This window comes from Giraffa tippelskirchi, chromosome 2, assembly GCF_054371585.1.
Source record: "Giraffa tippelskirchi isolate mGirTip1 chromosome 2, T2T-mGirTip1v1.2.pri, whole genome shotgun sequence".
NCBI classification, from domain to species: Eukaryota; Metazoa; Chordata; class Mammalia; order Artiodactyla; family Giraffidae; genus Giraffa; species Giraffa tippelskirchi.
The window spans coordinates 16337811-16357503 of NC_137276.1; the positions used below are offsets into that span (position 1 = coordinate 16337811).

At 42.5% G+C, this 19693-nt stretch overlaps 2 protein-coding genes across 2 annotated transcripts in view; one reads left to right on the forward strand and one right to left on the reverse strand.

The window, feature by feature from the left end:
- The window catches only part of FHIP2A (FHF complex subunit HOOK interacting protein 2A), a 32216-nt gene extending 30428 nt beyond the window's left edge, over positions 1–1788 (reverse strand). The window contains exon 1 of the mRNA XM_081573526.1: positions 1405–1788. Coding sequence (XP_081429652.1) covers positions 1405–1449 — 45 coding nt within the window. The 5' untranslated portion in view covers positions 1450–1788. The remainder of the gene's footprint in view (positions 1–1404) is intronic.
- On the forward strand, positions 1427–7607 carry LOC145539456 (uncharacterized). The gene is made up of 2 exons (XM_081573527.1): positions 1427–2152; positions 6496–7607. The coding sequence occupies exons 1-2, from the start codon at positions 1427–1429 to the stop codon at positions 6592–6594; spliced, it is 825 nt and encodes a 274-aa protein (XP_081429653.1). The 3' UTR covers positions 6595–7607.
- The last annotated feature ends 12086 nt before the right edge of the window (positions 7608–19693 follow it).

Genomic DNA, 19693 nt, shown 5'->3' on the forward strand with positions numbered 1-19693 from the left:
AAGTTAAGGAATAATAAAAAATGTAAATATCACTGTTTTTTTATAAATTTTAATTGAATTCTAAAAGTAAGGTGCTGTAGCTGGTGTATAAGCAAGAAAGAAAAATTAAAAGTTGCCTTAGAGTCTAAAACCATCATCTCTCTCAAGAGTAATAAACTGCTCTTCATTCATGAAAAACCCTGTCTTGCCTGATTTGATACATTTCTTTTCTCAAGAACCTGTAGCAGATCTAAAATGACTCTTAAACATTTCTCACACAGCACTTAAGAACTGTACAAAAGTTTTCCACTACTGAGTTTTAAAAATCCATTTTATTTTTATCTGGCCATAAAAACTGTTCTATTGCAATTATGTGTTTTCTCCCCTTAAAGTTATTTAGATCTGAATGTGCTATGTCACCCCAAAACTGAACACAGAAAGAGAATGACATTTTAAAAACTAGCCAAGTAGCACATCGAGCAAAACAGCACTTGTTAAGAACTTCATCAGGGTACATTTTTCGATTTGGCAATTCTGTCAGCCTAAAGTAAAACAACCAAATAAAGCAACGCGACCCCTTATCACTGAATCAGCAGGAAGACATGTTCTTATGAGTTACTTCTCTTTTAGTAGCGTTAGGAGATTTGAGTGCTGTCTCCCCATGCCGGGGTCTGAAATCCTCAAAGCGGGGTACAACTGGAGGAAAGACGAAAAGCGTCCAGGAAAGGAAGAGAAGAAAGGAAACAGATGGTCCTGGTGCTGGGTGAGGGCTTGGAAACTGTCTAAAGCACACTCGATCAGACCTTCCAAGTGCATTTCACACCGATCAAGGAGATCCAGCTGAGTTCGGCCGCCGGGCCTGCGCGAGCAAAAGCTGGCTAGATTACGAAACCGGGTCGGGTGGGCTGCCTCCCTGCCAGAGCCGCGCCCCCCAGCAAGAGCACCCCGTCCTGCCCTCCCCTCACAAACAAAACAAACCCAAATAGTGGTAGGCCGTTTCTTTTGTCTCGGTCAACGCTGACCACTTTTTTGCGGAGAAGGTTAACGGTCAGGGAGTCCGGGGGAGCGCCCCAAGACCCTGCCAGGTGCTCCCCGACTCCCCTGGCCCCATCGGAGGAATCGGACGACCCCCAATCGGGGCCGGTCCTCCCGGGGACTCCCGCTTGCCTTCTTAGAGCGAGGGAAAGGGCTCCACGCCGGCCCGGAGCAGAAAGGGGAGCAGGGGGTCCGCTCAGAGCCAGGCCCGAGGCCCCCGGCGCCCCGACGACCCCGCAGCGCCCGCCCCGGGCCTCGCCCCTCCGCGGGGCCGGGGACGCCGAGGGCCGCCGGGCCGAGGCCGCCGGGCTCTCTCTGCCCGGGGCCGGCGGGGAACGTAGGCCGCCGCCATCCCCGGCCTGTCGTGCGCCCGCAGCCCCGCGGCCTTACCGCCTCCACGGCGTGCTGCAGGATGGAGGTGAACTTGGAGAACATCCTGTCCCGGGACTGCAGCAGCTTCTCCCGGGACGACCTGGAGAGCTCCTCGATCCGCCGCCGCCGCCCCTGCTGCGGCTGCCGGGGCCGCTCCAGAGTGAAGGCCGGTGCGGGGCGGGGAGGACGAGCAGAGGGCCGAGGCGGGCCCGGCCCGGCCGCTTCAGGTGTGCGAGGGCGGCGCGGCGGCTCCGGCGGGCGCGGCGACGTGGCGGGAGGCGAGGAGGGCGTTCCGCGCGGACTCTGGGCCCCGCGACGCTCCGGCGGCGGTGGCTCCGGCTCCGGCTCCGGCTCCGGCTCGGACACGGTGGCAGCTCCGCTCGGGTTCCTTCCGCCCGCTCTGCCCGCCGCGGCCTGCAGGGGGCGCCGCCGCGGCCCGGGGAGGCCCCCGCCAGGCCAGGCCTACCCTGCGGCTGGGCGGCCGGACGCCGCGGGGGCGGGAGAGGAACCCAGAGGCCGCGGCCCTCCTGGGGCCCCGAAGTGGGGCCTGGGCGCTGCCGCCGCCGTCTCCCGCCGACACACTGTCATGCTTACATTTAAAAAATACAGCCGTTCTCACTGCGACGTGTTTCCCAGTGGAAGTAAATGCCGATTTTGTAGGAAAATGAAGCCATATATGTATATGAAATTCAGACGTTCGTCTTTTAAGGGCAGGTTTGCAAGACCGGCAAGAAAAAGCACAGTATTCCTAAGGCAAACAGGAACGGTGGGTTTAGATGCTAAGAATGAGAACAAATCAACGAAGGCTTTGCTAACCGTAAAACTTTATTATTATTGTTGTGACTATTTATTTATTCAACATTAAAACAGGAAGCCCCAGATTGACGATTGGTAAGATGATTCAGTTATTAATTTGGAACATTTGATGGAAAATGCATTCACTATAGCATTTTCTATTCAGTTCATCAGTTGATTCTGGGAAACATCAGTGAGGGAAAAGAATCGAAAGGCATTCTAGGAAGTGCATAGGACAGACAAGTGGAGCTACAATGTAAGCACTTGTATGGAGGTTTCTTTAAAATAGTATGCAGCAGTATATTCTGCAAACCTTGAAGAAATAGGACTTGGGCTAGTCAAGTTTAGGTTGGGTTGATACAAATTATGAAAATGTTCACATCCTGGAGAACTTTGTCTTTGCTAGAATTGGCATTTTATCAAAACGACCATTAAATTCTTGATGAGGGTGGAGTCAGTGTTGGGCAGCCCATGCTGAAAATATGTATTTGTAATTGAATTAGTTGAGCAGGGGAAAGGCAGAAATGCTAGCAGCAGTGCAGAATGGTGTTTAGGGCCAGTCTCTGGAACTAGGTAGCCTAGATTTATAATCTCAGTTCTGCCACTCACTGCAGCAAGTTGTTTAACCTCTTTGTGCTTTGGTTTACTCATCTGTAAAATTCAGGCTGGGGGGCGAGGGGGTGTGGTAATAACTACCTTCATGAGATTGTATGAAAATTTCTTAATATATGTAAAGTAGTTTAACACGTCCAATCTGCAGCAAGCAATGCATGAACACTTGTTATTATTGTTGTTGTTAGTAGTAATAGTTCAGTTCAGTTGCTCAGTCGTGTCTGACTCTTGGCAACCCCATGGACTGCAGCACGCCAGGCCTCCCTATCACCAACACCTGGAGTTTACTCAAACTCATGTCCATTGAGTCGGTGATGCTTTCCAACCAACCATATCATCCTCTGTCGTCCCCTTCGCCTCCCACCTTCAATCTTTCCAGCATCAGGGCCTTTACAAATGAGTCAGTTCTTCGCATGAGGTGGCCGAAGTATTGGAGTTTCAGCTTCAGCATAAGTCCTTCCAATGAATATTCAGGACTGATTTCCTTTAGGATGGACTGGTTGGATCTCCTTGCAGTCCAAGGGACTCTCAAGTGTCTTCTCCAACACTACAGTTCAAAAGCATCAATTCTTCGGTACTCAACTTTCTTTATAGTACAATTCTCACATCCATACGTGACTACTGGAAAAAACCATAGCTTTGACTGGACGGACCTTTGTTGGCAAAGTAATGTCTCTGCTTTTTAATATGCTATCTAGGTTGGCCATAACTTTTCTTCCAAGGAGTAAGCATCTTTTAATTTCATGGCTGCAGTCACCATCTGCAGTGATTTTGGAGCCCCCCCAAAATAAAGTCTGTCACTGTTTCCACTGTTTCTCCTTTATATTTGCCATGAAGTGATGGGACCAGATGCCATGATCTTAGTTTTCTGAATGTTGAGTTTTAAGCCAACTATTTCACTCTTTTTCACTATTAGTAATAGTAGTATTTAACAAAATAATAGGGCCAGAAATCAAGATTTAAGGAGACTTTTACTAGTCTTGTCTTCTTTTCTCCCCTGTTTTTGTTACCTCTGTCCTTGGCTATCAGGTACATTTGACCTTAATTCCCTGTACAGTAGCCTCCAAAATGCTGGAGGCAAATTCTGTCATTCGCTGAAAATCACAACATGCTCCTTATCAAATTCTAGCTAATTGTGTCTTCTTCAATCAAGAGTATATGCTGTTTACTATTATTATTATTACTCAACAGTTTAAGATGGTTAGTCATATTATTAAATCATATTATTAACTATAATTATTTTCCTGACCTAATTGTCATACATTTATATGGTATTTTGTATTTTCATAATACGTCACAACCACTAATTGTGTGAAGAGGTCTATATAAAGCAGGCCTACTTAGAGTTGTTTGTATTTGAAGATGTCTGTCTCTATATACTTATTGTAAGTACAATAAAATGTATGTTTTGCTCTAGATTAATATCAGTATTTACGATGATGAGTCATCTATTCGATATGTAGTTTCCACAACATGCAAGTGGGATAGAATTATAACTGAGCAGATACTCTTACTTATTCTTATCCTACAATGACACTAACATTATCACAAGCCTTTATTCATGGGCAGAATTGGACCTACCTCAACAGAGTAGCTTATGATTTAAGAAAGCGTAACAAAGGCTTCTCAGGGTCTCCAAAACACTTAGATATGGGTGCCTGAAATTATTCAATTAGAACTGTAGGGACTACTCTGGTGATCCAATGGAGTGGATCCTGCCTCCCAATGCAGGGGACAGGGTAACAATTCTGCCTTCCAATGCAGGGGACAGGGTTTCCATCCTTGGTCAAGGAACTAAGATCCCACATGCTGCAGGGCAACTAAACCAGCATGCCAACTAGAGAAGCCTGCACACTACAATGAAGACCCAGAACAGCCAAAAAAAAAAGTTAAAACTCTTATTTCTTTATCCCTTTGACTTAAGGCAAATAAGAAATTTAGTCCCTGCTCAAATTAAAACACTTTGGGAAGAGATAATACATTAAACTCTAATTCATTACACTTCCTCAGGATGAATAAATTTGTTAAGTTCTTTTACGAATGAAGTTTAATCAGGAAGGACACACACAAAAAATCTATAAAACTGAAACTCAATTGGAATGGAGTTGAAGAAATAGAGTTAGAGGACACCTTCTTCCAAAATTTGGCAGACTTCTGGACATTCCCTTCCCAAATGTCACTAATACAGTAGAGGGATTTTTTTTTTAAGTACAAACCCAAATGGTACAAATACATTAAGAGACAGCAATAAAAATTTGGGAACTGGAAAGTAGCTGTAAAAGCCATAACTGATATGACTGACATAAGAAAGCTGAATCCCAAGGTTAAAAAACAAGAACCAAAGTGATGTGTTAATACATTCACAGAATCTCTCAATGGCTCAGGAAATGGTGACATTAAGTACCTCTGGAAGTAGAGGTAAAAGTGGGACTGAAAATAACAGGATGGCTTGAAAGTTTATTTAAAATTAGATAGATGCTCCTCCACTCCACAAGACTGCCCCTTTCCCACTTTGAAATAACATGAGAGACTTTTTCCTAGAAAGCGAGGGGCTCCACACTGAGAAAAGAAAAAAAGAAAAAGGAGGATAAGGTGAAAATAAACCTTGTGAATGTTGAGACACATGTCCCCAATCCTCATCCTCCTCTTGACTCAAAATACAGTCATCAGGGTGATCCCTCCAGGTAGAAGAGAGAAAGCTCCTCTCTGGAGAATCTGTTTCACCCAAGAGAACAGACCCCAAGATCCTGCAGAGGAAACCCAGACAACTTTACGTTGCAGCCCCCAGTTGACAAGCTCTGTCCACTTGCTCAGAGCTTCAGTCAGATTCTTTGTGCACCTCTCTTAAATAGGAACATACAGTCTAGGATCATCAACAATTCTAGGAAAGCTTGCAGCATTTAAGTTAGAGCCCAAAGGAAAACCAGGACCAAAAAGAAAACTTGGAAGAAACAGAGTTGCTTACATTGAACAGACAGGGAAAGATGGGAAGAAAACGTCCATAAAACAACTATTTTAATATTCTCATTAATATTGCATGTATAAAATAAGAATGGTATGCTATTTTTAAAAACCAGCATTTTAGGGAACAAAAAAGAGACACTCAGAAGTCAAGACTAAGAAATTTTTAAAAAACAACATAAAAAGGGTAGAAAATAAGCTTGAAAAAAGTTTAGCAAGCTTAGACTAGAGCAAAAAAAGAATGGAAAATAGCAGAGAAATTTGTTTTTTAAATTAGATGGCCAGTCCAGTGGATTCAACATCTGAATAATTAGAGAGCATAGAGGGAGAAAATAATTGACTATATTAATAATTTGATATAATTTTATTGATTTGAAAGACATTTGTCTCTGGATTCAGAGGTTCCATTAAATACCAGAACAATGAATGGAAATAGGCTCACTGTAGACGACATCATTGTGAGATTTCAAAACAGTGGTTCAAGGAAAGATCCTATGAAACTTCCAATGAGAGAAAAAAAACAAGTTTGTATAAATAATCAAAAATCTCAATGACATGATACTTTTCAACAGCAACATGGGATGTCAGAAGGCTTTGGGGCAATGCCTTCAAAATTCCCAGGTAAAACAATTTCAATCTAGAATTCTATACCAAGAAACTGTCAATCAAGAGTGAGGGTAAAATAAGTCATTTCAAATGTGCACAGTGTTGAAAATTTTCCTACCTTGCTCTCTTTCTCAGGAAGCTTCAGAAGATGTACTCCATCTGAACTCAGGGAGTAAACCAAAGGAACAAAAGATAGAGGAATCAGCTAACAAAATCCACCATGAGAAGCAGTGAAAGAAATAGCCAGGATGATAGTAAAGCAGAATCTCTGGATGACAACCATACATCAAGACTGGCTAACAACCAACTTCTCCGAACTGGAGCAAGTCAGAAGCGATTTTCTACAGAAACAGACCCAATAAAAAAGACAAACCAGTGCTTACCAAAGGGGGGATGAAAGGGGGAAGGGGCAAATTAGGAGTGTGGGATTAAGAGGTACAAGCTACTATGTCTAAAATAAATAAGCAATAAAGATATATTGTATAGCATTGGGAATTATAGCCATTATCTTGTAATAACTTTTAACAAAGTATAATCTGTAAAACTACTGAATTGCTATGCTGTATATGAGAAACTAATAAAATATTATATATCAGATATACGTCAATTAAAAAAAACAAGAGATGTCCTCAAGAAGATGAAACTGGTGGATGGACTACGGATGTGTTTGAGCAGATTTATCAGTTAGGAGAATGATAATGAATTAGTAATAACTACAAAGAAAACTAAGCAAGGCGGGTGGGGGAGAAGCTAGATCATTAACACCAGGAAAAATATTGTGTAGAAATGTGCAATCATGGTACACACATGGCTCAACTGTAAATAGTGTTTATATAACTATAATCGTGTAAACACTGATCTAATTAAAAATTACAGTATTGCTGCTGTATTTAGGGAAAATGAAAGGATGTATGATGGGGGTGGTGTGTGTGTGTGTGTGTGTGTGTGAGAAAGAAAGCTTAATCTCTATCATCGGTGGTCAGGAAACATTGGATATTGTTTAAAACTGAAATATCAAGAAGTAACACTATAAGCATGTTATTTAAAGAAAGGAAGTAAATTACAAAAGAGTCCATCCAAAGTGTTGAAAGAGGTTGCCTCTGTGAAGCAGGAAATTGGGAGTTTTGGAGGAAAGACTGGGACTTTCATAACAAACCTTGTAAAACGTCTTGACTAAACTGTATGCTGGTGTAACTGATATGACCAAAGTTTGTTTGGCAAAGGAGGAAACTAAAGGCAAGAACACATGTTTTGGTGTGTGTATGTGTTTTTTTAAAGTTCAGACAAGAGATTATACAAGTTAATAACTGTGGGAAATAGGAAGGAGATGGGAGACTTGAAAGATGCAGCAATATCCACCCCATTTTGCAAGTGATTAACTACAAACAGTGAGGAAGAAAAAGTAGTCAAAGATGTTGTTGATATTTCTAGCTTGGATGAAGTTAGGTGAAGATGCCATTCATTGAGATACGGAATATGGAAATGTAGAAAGATAATGAGATTTTTTTTGAACATGTTAGATTTGATTACATCTGTGAGAGGATGTTGAGTATAGGATGATAAATTTGGAGTAGGAGGTCAAGAGAGAAATCTGGGCTGGAAACAAAGATCTAAGTGTCATTTCTTAGAGATGGTAACTGAGATACTAGACTAAGTTATCTTAATGAGGTAGTTTAGTGAGATAGTATATATATTTTTAAAATTTTATTTTTATGTATGTTTTTAACACCAAAAACATTTTGTATTGGGGTACAGCTGATTAACAATGCTGTGATAGTTTCAGGTGAACAGTAAAGGGACTCAGCCATACATATACATGCATCCATTCTCCCCCAAGCCCTGCTCCTATCCAGGCTGGCACATAACATTGAGGAGAGTTCCATGTGCTGTACAGTAAGCTTTTGTTGGTTATCCATTTTATATATAGCAGTGTGTACCTGACCTTCCCAAAGCCCCTAACTATCCCTTCATCCCATGAGATAGTTTATTAAGTGTGCTAAGTAACTTCAGTCGTGTCCGATTCTGCCTGCCAGGCTCCTCTGTCCATGACATTCTACAGGCAAGAATACTGGAGTGGGTTGCCATGCCCTCCGCCAGGGGATCTTCCTGACCCAGGGATCAAACCGCTGTCTCTTACATCTACCTGCATTGGCAAGTGGGTTCTTTACCATTAGCACCACCTAGGACTATATTAAACAAACAAACAAAAAAAGCCAGAATGAATGTAAACTTGAGAACTCCCTGGATTTAAGGATTGGGAGATAGAAGAGGAATTCATTGAAAAGAGCAGTTAAAGTGATAGGAAATACATTGTGAAGAAGTTCAGGATGAAGTGAGTTTCAAAATGAGATGGCTGGTTCAAGATAAAAGTAGCATAGGCTATATTGACTTCATCTCCTAAACTCAGCCCTACAGCTGCCACAGAAACAAGAGAGAAGCTGGTAGATCTTAGACCCTTACATGAAAACTGTGAAAACCCCGTGGCAAGTATAGCAGATACTGCTGGTGTCCAGTGTCACAATCCTTTGGTCGTCTTCCGACCGCAGCTGCAGCTGAGTGCAGATCTGTGCCTGCTCAGACTCACCTCGTGGGGACAGCATCTCACCTCAGTCCCATGCAGCCCTCTTCAGAACTGCCGCCATGGCAATCTCTGTGTGGGAGAGACTGCAGTAGAGTTAGAACCCATCGGGATGACTGTCAGCCAGTGGGGGAGGGAATCTGGTGGATAAACACTCCAGTGTCCTATCTCTCGGGTAGGAAACGATTCTCAGGAGGTCCTGGTGGGGTCAAGTACCCACTGACCACAGTGGCGACTTCAATAGCTCTCATACTTTTCCTTCTTCTTTCTTATTTTCCCCCACCTTCTCACTTCCTACGATCTGAACTATTGATAAATTTACTTACAGTCAAGTCTTTGTCTTGGGGTCTGCTTTTGAGGAAAACCTCAAAAACTGTGCATGGGAGTTAGAGTAGAGGAAGTCTGGAAGGGGAGGCCAAGTGCCACAAATTGGGTCTAGACTAAGAGAGAGATACCTTCACCCTGTAGGCTAGAGAATTATAATAAAGGAAGCCATTTTTGGAAATGAGCAGAGCCCATTAGGTCCAGCTGTACGTGACCAAAAAAAAAAAAAATTAAAAAAAATTTTTTAAAAAGAGTAGTGACTTTTAAAGAAGTTTTTTTCTTTTTCAAGTAAAAAAAGTTTGTCTGGTGGGCTGTCAGGACTCTTAACTTTCTGCACTCCATCCAGTTCTGCCATACTCAAGATCACTTCATGGTCTCATAGTTACTCATTTTAGGGCAGTTACAGGAAGAAACAAAGAGAAAAAGGATTACCTTCTTCTTTTGGACAATTTTTTTTCTGAAAGTTCCACACTTCTTACATTCTATTGGCTTACATAATCACACCTAGTTGTTGGGAAAGAAAGTTGGGAAATAAAAATCAGAGTATAACTTTCAAATTCAGCACAAAAATTTTCTGAATCCAGTGAAATGCAGGAAAGAAGAAAAATATGTAAAAAAGAAGTATGAAAAATAGAAAACATAAAATAGATCTGTTAACTATAACTAATGTCAGTGGGCTAAACCCATCAATTGAAAGCCAGAAAATCATAAGTTGGATTTTTAAACATATCTACAATTTGACTCTTGATTGGGTTTAAACTTCAATATGGCTTTGAACTTCGAGGATCCAATTATGTGTGGATTCTTTTCAATAAATATGCATTACAGTACTAGTTGGGTCTTCCCAGGTGACTCAGAGGTAAAGAACATGCCTGCAATGCAGGAGATGCAGGAGATGTGAGTTCAATCCCTGGAGAAGGAAATGGCAACCCAAACCCACTCCAGTATTCTTGCCTGGGAAATCTCATGGACAGAGGAACCTGGCAGCGTACAGTCCATGGGGTTGCAAAGAGTCAGACATGACTGAGCAACTAACATTATTTTAAATAAAGTGGCCCAGGAAGTCTTCCCTGTGGAGGTGCCATAACGTCAAAGCAAGGGAATTAGCTAGGGAAATAGAGTGGTTCTGGCAGAGATAACGTCAAGTGCAAATATCTTCTTATATGAGAAAGAGTTTGGCATATCTGAGGAAAGCTAGGGCAGCTGGATTAGGTAGGTGCTTGAAGAGGAAAAAAAATAGTTGAATATGTAATTAAGGAAATAGCCAGAGGTTAGATAACCTAGAGCAGTTTAATTCTCAATGCTGTCAAGTTCAAAGGACCTCTTTCCTTAATGTAAAAGTGGTAATGCAATTATTATAATAAACACCGAGAAGTCTTATGTGTACATCTTAATGAATTTTCACTTAGTGAACCACCTGGGCAGTCAGTACTCAGATCAAGAAAGAGAGTTGAGGGCTTCCCTGGTGGTCCAGGGATAAAGAATCCACCTTGTAATGCAGGAGACACCGGTTTGATTCCCGGTCTGGTAGGATCCCACTTGTCGCAGGGCAACTAAGCCCGTGCACCACAAGTGTTGAGCCTGTGCCCTAGAGCCCAGGAGCCGCAACTACTGAGCCTGTGCTATGCAATGAGAGAAGCCACTACAATGAGAAGCCTGCACGCCGCATCTAGAGAGTAGCCTCCACTCACTGCAACTAGAAAAAGCCTGCATGCAGCAACGAAGACTCTGTGCAGCCAAAACATAAGTAAGTAAACAAATAAAAAAAGGTTTTAAATCTTTTTTTTCTTTTTTTAAAAAACCACTTCTTCAGAAGCTTCTAAATGCCCGTCTGGTCACAGACCCTTGCATGAGCCACCACTACTCTGACTTTTAACACCATGGACCGGTTTTACCTCATTCTGAACTTCCATAGGTTTGGCTGAGAAGGAAGTGAGTCCAGTTGGATTTAGAAAGCTTATTATTTACTTCCCATCAGAAACATAAAATTCATGCTTTACATCAGCTCCGCTTGCCTCCTGAGTCCCCAGGGAGGCAATGTAGAGCAGACCCAGGGAGACACCACACACTCAAGTTCGTGTCACAGCTGAGAAATGCTAAGTGTAGGAATCCCTCACCTGCCCATCCTCCTTTCTGGAAAGAGATTTTATCTTTATTATCCTGGAATATAAGCAAATCTTTCCTAGGAGAGGGAACTTCTCCATCTTGGAATACCTCTGGGGTTTTTCTATCTAGGCTCTCCTGGTCAATAAACAAATCTGCCCTCTGACTTAGAGAAACACCATATGATGCACAAACATCCTTGAAAAGATAGTCCTGGGAATGTTGAAACTCCATGGAGAACCGCCTACCATAAGAAATATCCAGTGAAGAATACCGTGGGGAAGAGACCAGTCTCCATAAGACTGGATTTCTAGTCTCATACCATCTGCCTCAAGAGTAGTTTTCTTAAGAGGGCTTGGATGAAATTTTGCTTCATCCAGAATTAGAGGCACACACTGGAAGGCAGATGCCAACATTTGACTTATGACTCTTTATTATTCATGCTCTGAATTCCCGTATCTTTCAGAATCTGTGCCACCTCCAGAGCACCTTGAGATTTTCTCGGGAGTTGCCAGCCTGCTAGCCTCCATGATCTGTCAAGTGCTCTAGAAGTTTTTTTCAATTTTAACAATGAAAAAATTTTGAAACAATCTCAAAAGTACAATAAAGGTTCAAGTACAGTTCCAGAAAAAAAGAGGGATTTTAAGTATGAGGTTAGGTTGCTGATATGATGCCCATCACTGCCAAACACTTTAGTGTGTAATTCCTACACACAGAACATTCTTCAACAGAACCACAATACAATGCATCCATTTCCTAGGGCTGTCATAACAGATTACCACAAACTGGAAGGCTTAAAGCAACAGAAATTTATTTTCTCACAGTCTGGAGGCCGGAAGTCTGAAATCAAGGTGTCAGCAGAGCTATGCTTCCTCTGGAGGCTCCAAGGAATCATCCTCTTTGGCTTTTTACAGTTCCTCGTGGCTCAGGAGTTCCTTGGTTTTATGGCTCAATTCAGTGGCTCAGTCGTGTCCGACTCTGTGCGACCCCATAGACAGCAGCCCACCAGGCTCCCCCATCCCTGGGATTCTCCAAGCAAGAACGCTGGAGTGGGTTGCCATTTCCTTCGCCAATGCATAAAAGTGAAAAGTGAAAGCGAAGTCGTTCAGTCGTGTCTGACTCCCCGCGACCCCACACACTGCAGCCCACCAGGCTCCTCCGTCCATGGGATTTTCCAGGCAAGAGTACTGGAGTGGGGTGCCATCGCCTTCTCTGCATCCACACGTGACTACTGGAAAAACCATAGCTTTGACTAGACGGACCTGTGTTGGCAAAGTAATGTCTCTACTTTTTAATATGCTGTCTAGGTTGGTCATAGCTTTTCTTCCAAGGAGCAAGCATCTTTTAATTTCGTGGCTGCAGTCACCATCTGCAGTGATTTTGGAGCCCAAGAAAATCAAGTCTGACACTGTTTCCATTGTTTTTCCATGTATTTGCCATGGAGTGATGGGATTGAATGTCATGATCTTAGTTTTTTGAATGTTGAGTTTTAAGCCAGCTTTTTTCACTTTCGTCTTTCACTTTCATCAAGAGGCTCTTTAGTTCCTCTTCACTTTCTGCCATAAGGGTGGTGTCATCTGCATATCTGAGGTTACTGATATTTCTCCCGGCAATCTTGATTCCAGCTTGTGCTTCATCCAGCCCAGCGTTTCGGATGATGTACTCTGCATATAGTTAAATAAGCAGGGTGACAATACACAGCCACGACGTATCCTTTCCCAGTTTGGAACCAAATTAACTCCACATATAAGGGCCATCATATGATATTTGTCTTCCTCTGTCTGACTGTCCTTCATAGTAAAAGAATCCTATTCAGAATCATGTGGTATATTGAGTTGCCTTTTATCCTCCTTCACTCTGGAAGAGTTCCTTGGTCTTTCATTGTCTTTCTGACCTGACGGTTTTGAAGATTCAGGCCCTTAACTTAAGTTTCTGATGTTTGTTCATGATTATGTTCAGGTATGCTTTTCTGGAAGGAATATCACAGAGAGACATTTTCTTCCCATACGTCCCATTAGGTGACACATATTTTCAATTTGTTCCATTAGCAAATGGTATCACTTTGATCTTTTGGTTAAGGTGGTGATGCCAAACTTCACTGCTATGTTAGTCTTCTCATGTTTGTAAAAATCTTGTTCGTCATCAAACTTTTTATTTAATTGTATCACCATGAACTCAGTTCAGTTCAGTTCAGTCGCTCAGTCATGTCTGACTCTTTGCGACCCCATGAATTGCAGCACGCCAGGCCTCCCTGTCCATCACCAACTCCCAGAGTTTACCCAAACCCATGTCCATTGAGTCAGTGATGCCATCCAACCATGTCATCCTCTGTCATCCCTCTCCTCCTGCCCCCAATCCTTCCCAGCATTAGGGTCTTTTCCAATGAGTCAACTCTTCGCATGAGGTGGCCAAAGGATTGGAGTTTCAGCTTCAACATCAGTCCTTCCAATGAACACCCAGGATTGATCTCCTTTAGGATGGATTGATTGGATCTCCTTGCAGTCCAAGGGACTCTCAAGAGTCTTCTCCAACACCACAGTTCAAAAGCATCAATTCTGCGGCACTCAGCTTTCTTCACCGTCCAACTCTCACATCCATACAGTTGTCTAAATTTCAATCAATGGGTTATAATCCATTGCTATTTTTTTTCTTTTCTTTAAAAAAAAAATTGCTATTTGATGCTCAGTTTTTGGCCAGAAGGTATCTCTCCAATCTGGTTTCTGTGTCTTTTTAGCTTGTTACCATCATTCTTAGAGCATTTTCTTGCTTTCTGCTAAAAGATGTTCCTGCCTCATCTTGTACTCTCCCTGTCTTAGCTGTCGAATCAAATATTTCACCCTGGTTCCTTTTATTGGAGAATGGTTGTTAGAAGCTAAGATAATAGAAGGCAAAACGGTTTTTACTCTGAGATAAATAAGGAATGTTACCATGTAATTCTAGTTCCCACAAATAAATGAAATCTTAAGCATTTTTCCCCAGGAAATTTCTCACTCCCTAACGAAAACAACCAACTTTGTCCTTGCCTTTTGTAGTACTGATGCCTGAGAAAAGATGTCACGGCCTTTGTGAATATGATATTAAAAAATGGTTATTTTCCCATCATGGACAAATGAACTATAAACTCAGTAACGTTGGTAACTTTGTGGAATTTTTAAAAATCTATTGTATTTTTTTGTTAATGTTGTTTCTAAAAATCTCCTTTGCAAGCTATTTTTCTTTTCTGAGTGCTTTTGTCTCTGGGTTTCCTTTGGACAGAATGTTATATTCACCCCGTTGTTCTAACTGTCCTCAGGAAGCCAATCACTGCTCTATCAGGAGGACACTGAGATCCGAGTCTAGACTCACTCAGGGGTGGTCAGGGTGGGTCTTGAGAAGCACATGACTCTCTTCACAAGGCCACTTCCCTAGATGAGCTTATGCAGGATCTTAAAGCAAGGCTAGTCTCCTCAGACACAAAAGGATAGGCTGTTAGTGCTGGCAAGAAAGGCTCAGAGCAAGCAGAGCATTCTAAGTTGTCCTCTTGGTTCAGTTCCTCCGGAGGTCCCCGTTCCGAGTCTCAAGCCCACTCCCTCTCAGTGCTGTAACTTTAACATGAGACATGGCAAGTCTATGAATCCAACTTAAGGTTTCTTTTTTGTTTTTGCTTCCCTTCCTCCCCCAAACAGCTAAATTTGGGGTATGATTTTCAGCGAGTTTGACCCTGTAGCTATAAGAAATTGCAAATTAGCTTAGGGTTAATCTAGATGCTTTCTAGTTCTTTGTGACTTGAGGTGAAAGTTTAAAACCTTGAGGTTTTTTTTTTTTTTTTTTTTGGCCACACTGTGAGAATTGTGGGATCTTAGTTCCCCAACCAAAGATTGAAACTGGGCACCAGCTGTGAAAACACCAGAGTCCTAACCACTAGACTGCTAGGGAAATCCCTAAAACCTTGATCTTGTTTTCTTTCTGTAAGCGCTCCAGGGCAGTCAGAAACAGCCAATGGCCACACAGATCTCATACTCTTCACTATTATCATAGCAGCCCAGGGCACAAGCCACCTGGTCCTCCAGGCTACTTGTTTCAGTAGATACTTCTTTATGATCAACTACAGAAGATATTGGGACTTCCCCGGTGGCTCAGACAGTAAAGCGTCTGCCTACAATGCTGGAGACCCAGGTTCGATCCCTCGGTCAGGAAGATCTCCTGGAGAAGGCAATGGCAACTCACTCCAGTACTCTTGCCTGGAAAATCTCATGGACAGAGGAGCCTGGTGGGCTACAGTCCATGGGGTTGCAAAGAGTCAGACACGACTGAGCGACTTCACTATCTATCTATCTATCTACAGAAGATATTTTAGTTAATCATGAAGACCTCCATGATCACAGACTGCTTGATTCCCATTTTCTATTAGCAAAGATCTCAGCACTGCTTTCAAAGTTAAGGACATAGCCAAACAATCCCAAATCCCATCTTTGAGGATCTGTTTCCTGGAACCACTCTGCCTCCTAGTACCACTTATTAGGGTGCGGTCAGGAAGACAGGGACCACACCAGTCACTTCGGCAGAGAGAATTTAATGTAAGAAATGTGTTGCTTGGGGCAAACGTTGAGGCCCAGAAATAATGACCTGCCAGTGGAACAAAGGGAGAAGGTTGGTGCTTTCAAAAATCAGAGGCTTGGAAGAGAGGCCCCACAGAGCTAGGACTTGGACCCCTGAGATGAAGGTGCTGCCTTGCTCGTAACAGTACTTCAGAGGGGGCACTATAAAGCCAATTTTGGAAGTCTTAAAAAGACTAGAACTAACTGCTGCCACCAGAGGGAAGTGCTGCCCAGTTGCTGAGGTTATAATAACAATGACAGGGACACATAAGGGCAAGGCAGTTCTGCTGCTTTCTTCCATTTCATCTCTCCCTCTAGTACCCCCTGCTGGCAAAACTGAATAGTTACCCTCAAAAGAGAAACTAGTTTACACACCTAGACTCAGATGGCAAAGTGGAGTTTAGAAGGGTGGCTTCGGACTTGTGAGTTTTAAAACATAGATGCATGTTTTAACACATAAATGCAGAGGCTCAGTTACAGAGAGGACATGATAAAATAGATGTTGATATCTATATGTGGAACCAGCATAACGATTACGTCTATACATCTATTCAGGCATGTTATACTAGTGAAGCAAATAACAAATGGTGTTGCCAAGAATAATGTGATCCTTCAGCATGGTGAGCCACTATTGGTAATGTTCCCCCAAATGTTCCACTTTCCCTTATTTTACAAATTAGTGCATGCCTGGAAATTTTATTACATACTAAATGTTCAACTAATGGTAAATAGGTTTCATCTGCATGAATATCCATCCAGAAATTCCAAAGTTTTGTGGAACAAGAGACAATTCTTTCTTTTATGGGAATAGCTTGTGTATTGCAGGATATCTAGCATTTCTGTTGGGAAGTAAAAAAGCAAATGGAAATCACAGAAGAGATGGAGGGTGGCAGTGGTGGTGGACTTGAAGTTTTGAGAAAAGAGGAGAATATTTGAAATAGTCTCTGTGGGGACTGGAAAGAGAGAGAACTGGCTTGGGAAACACTCATTATAGAACTAATGAATGATGTTGGAAACCAGTGTGAATGTGATGACCATGTATCTGGTCTATACTGTTATTTTATTTTCTCCAGCAGCCTTCATTAACCTGGTCATAGGTAGTAGCAAAGGTATAAGATTGTCAGTTGAAATCACTCAAAGTTAAGGCATTTTCAGGCAGATGTGAAAGAAAGACTGAGACAAAGGAGGCGAGGAATCTATGCAGAGAGGGATTCAAGGGGTGGACTTTAATACCTAATTAGAAGTGGAAATGAAGACAAGAGAGATCCGATACAGGAAAAGTAGATGTGAGAGTTTCCTGGAAGTTCCAACCAGGTCTGGGTACTCGTCTCTGGACTTGTTGATTAGAGAGTTGAAAAAATAGAAAGTTACAGTGAGAGAGTGAGATAACTGGATTTATTTACCAAGTTCCCTGTTGGCTCCGAAGTAAAGAATGTGCCTGCAATGTGGGGGACCCGGGTGTTATCCGTGGGTCCAAAAGATCCCCTGGAGAAGGGAATGGTTACCCACTCCAGTATTCTTGCCTGGAGAATTCAAGGGACTGAGAAGCCATGGTGTCAAAAAGAGCTGGACACGACCGAAAGACTAACACTTTCACCAAGTTGAACAATTTTGGTGATGACACGTCCAAGGTGTTGGTATGGAATGGTGTCTAAATGGGGCTGGATGGGAAGGGCACTGGAGATGAGGAGGTTAAGGAACTGAAGGCCATGGTGAAGGATGGGTCACCCATGGGGTGCAGAAGTCTTGGGATGATGGCAGGACTTAGAGTGAGAAGGACAACAGTAAGCCAGGTGCCAAGTTACTGTGATGGGGGGACGAAGGGGGCAGTGACCAGGAAGGCTGTAAATGACAGCAACATGGAGGGAGAAAGCTTGGTATAACCGTATGGCTTAAAGCTAAAAGGAATAGGAATTTCCACTTGAGAGTGAAAGGCAAGTTCTGAAGGTTGCGTTTGGGAGGCATTGAGGAAAGAGGTCATGGACATCAAAGTTCATATAGTTAAAAGATCTCACTTCATAAACAAAGAAACTGAGGTCAGAGTGCATGGTCACCAGCCTCCAAGATGTTCCCCAGGGAGACCTATCTTGTGTAGACCACTGCCACAGTGCACCAGGGCTAGGGCACATGAACAGTGCAATATAACAGAGGCGAGATGGGTTTTCACCTCTGAGGTTAGGTTCACAAGGATATTCTAGCCTGTCTAGCTACTCTTCTGTTTTCCTAAGATTATTATTATTATTTTTTAATGTGGACCACTGTTAGTCTTTATTGAATTTGTTACAATATTGCTTCTCTTATGTTCTGGTTGTTTGGTCACAGAGCATGTGGGATCTCAGCTCCCCAATCAGGGATGGAACCCACACCCCCTGCATTGGAAGGCAAAGTCTTAACCACTGGACCACCAGGGGAATCCGTGGCTAGTCTCTTAACTCTTGGATCACTCACTTTGGGGGAAGCCAATTGCCTTATCATGAGCAACACCATGGAAACACCCATATGGTGAGGATCAGAGCCTCTTGCCAACACCCGTGTGAGCAAGCTCAGAGGCAGATCCTTTAGCCCCCATCAAACCTTAGATGATTGTGGCTCTAGCTGACATCTTGATTTCGAAGTCATGAAAAATCCCTGAGCCAGAACCAATTAAGTCACTCCTGAATCCCTAGTCTACAAAAACTGGGAGATAATATTAATACATGTTTAGTGTTTTAAGCCATTAGGTTTGATGTAGTTTGTCAAGTAGCAAGAGATAAATAATACTGAGAATTTGGATAACTTACTCAAAGGCACAGGGCTTCCCAGGTGGCACTAGTGGTAAAGAACCTCCATGTCAATGCAGGAGATGTAAGAGACATGAGTTCTCTCCCTGGGTGGGGAAGATCCCCTGAAGGAGGAAATGGCAATCCACTCCAGTATTCTTGCCCGAAGAATCCCATGGACAGAGGAGCTTGGCGGGCTATAGTCCATGGGGTCAAAAAGTGTCTGACACTACTGAAGCAACTTAGCACACACCCAAAGGCACAGGTAGTGGCCAATTTAAAATGAGAACACAAGGCGCCTCACTCTGAATTCAGTGTTCCTGTAGGTCATGCTGTATTCTGGTGTATCTTGGACTATCTTTTGTACTGAAACACATGTACTCAGGAGCTGTTAATAACTAACTAAAAATGTTTCATGGATCATAGTTCTTTATTTTTAGGCAAAATAAAATAAAAACTGAGCCATCCTTCCTCATGGAATGCAGAATAAGATTCATTAAGGTAAGGTTTTCTTTGTCCTCAATGTAGAGTATGACACAGAAGCATTTCCAAAGTGTGCCATAATTTTTTGCCATAATTTATGAAAAGATTAAAAGGACTCATCAAAGTTTGTGCAATGGCTTAGTAGTAAAACCACTAAAAGGTAGTTTCTACTTGGCTTTTTTTTATCACTTGACACGAATAAATAGAGAAACCAGTGTTAGTTATTTTATTTAAATAATTCAATAATTCTTCCCTTCCTGTGCAGTGACTCAGGGTCTAGTGTCTGCGTTTTTCTCTTCTGTCTCTAAATGTCATAGTCATAGAAGGGCAGCTTGCCAAAAAGGTACTTTGTGGCTTCGATTTCCATGCCACAGAGCCTGCCATTTGCATGCACAGGACTGTCATGTCAGAGAAATTTTGTGTGGCCATTTGACTTAGAGTTTGAAATTCAATCTTTAAAAATATGCTTATATCATTACTTTATGTTTTTCTCCCTTAAAAATATAGCT

Bases quoted from the DNA above. Each gene is read 5' to 3' on its own strand.
- LOC145539456 (XM_081573527.1), top strand. From the start codon at position 1,427: ATGGAGGTGAACTTGGAGAACATCCTGTCCCGGGACTGCAGCAGCTTC. The intron at 2,153-6,495 runs GTGGGTTTAGAT...TCTCTTTCTCAG, and splicing joins TCCTAAGGCAAACAGGAACG to GAAGCTTCAGAAGATGTACT.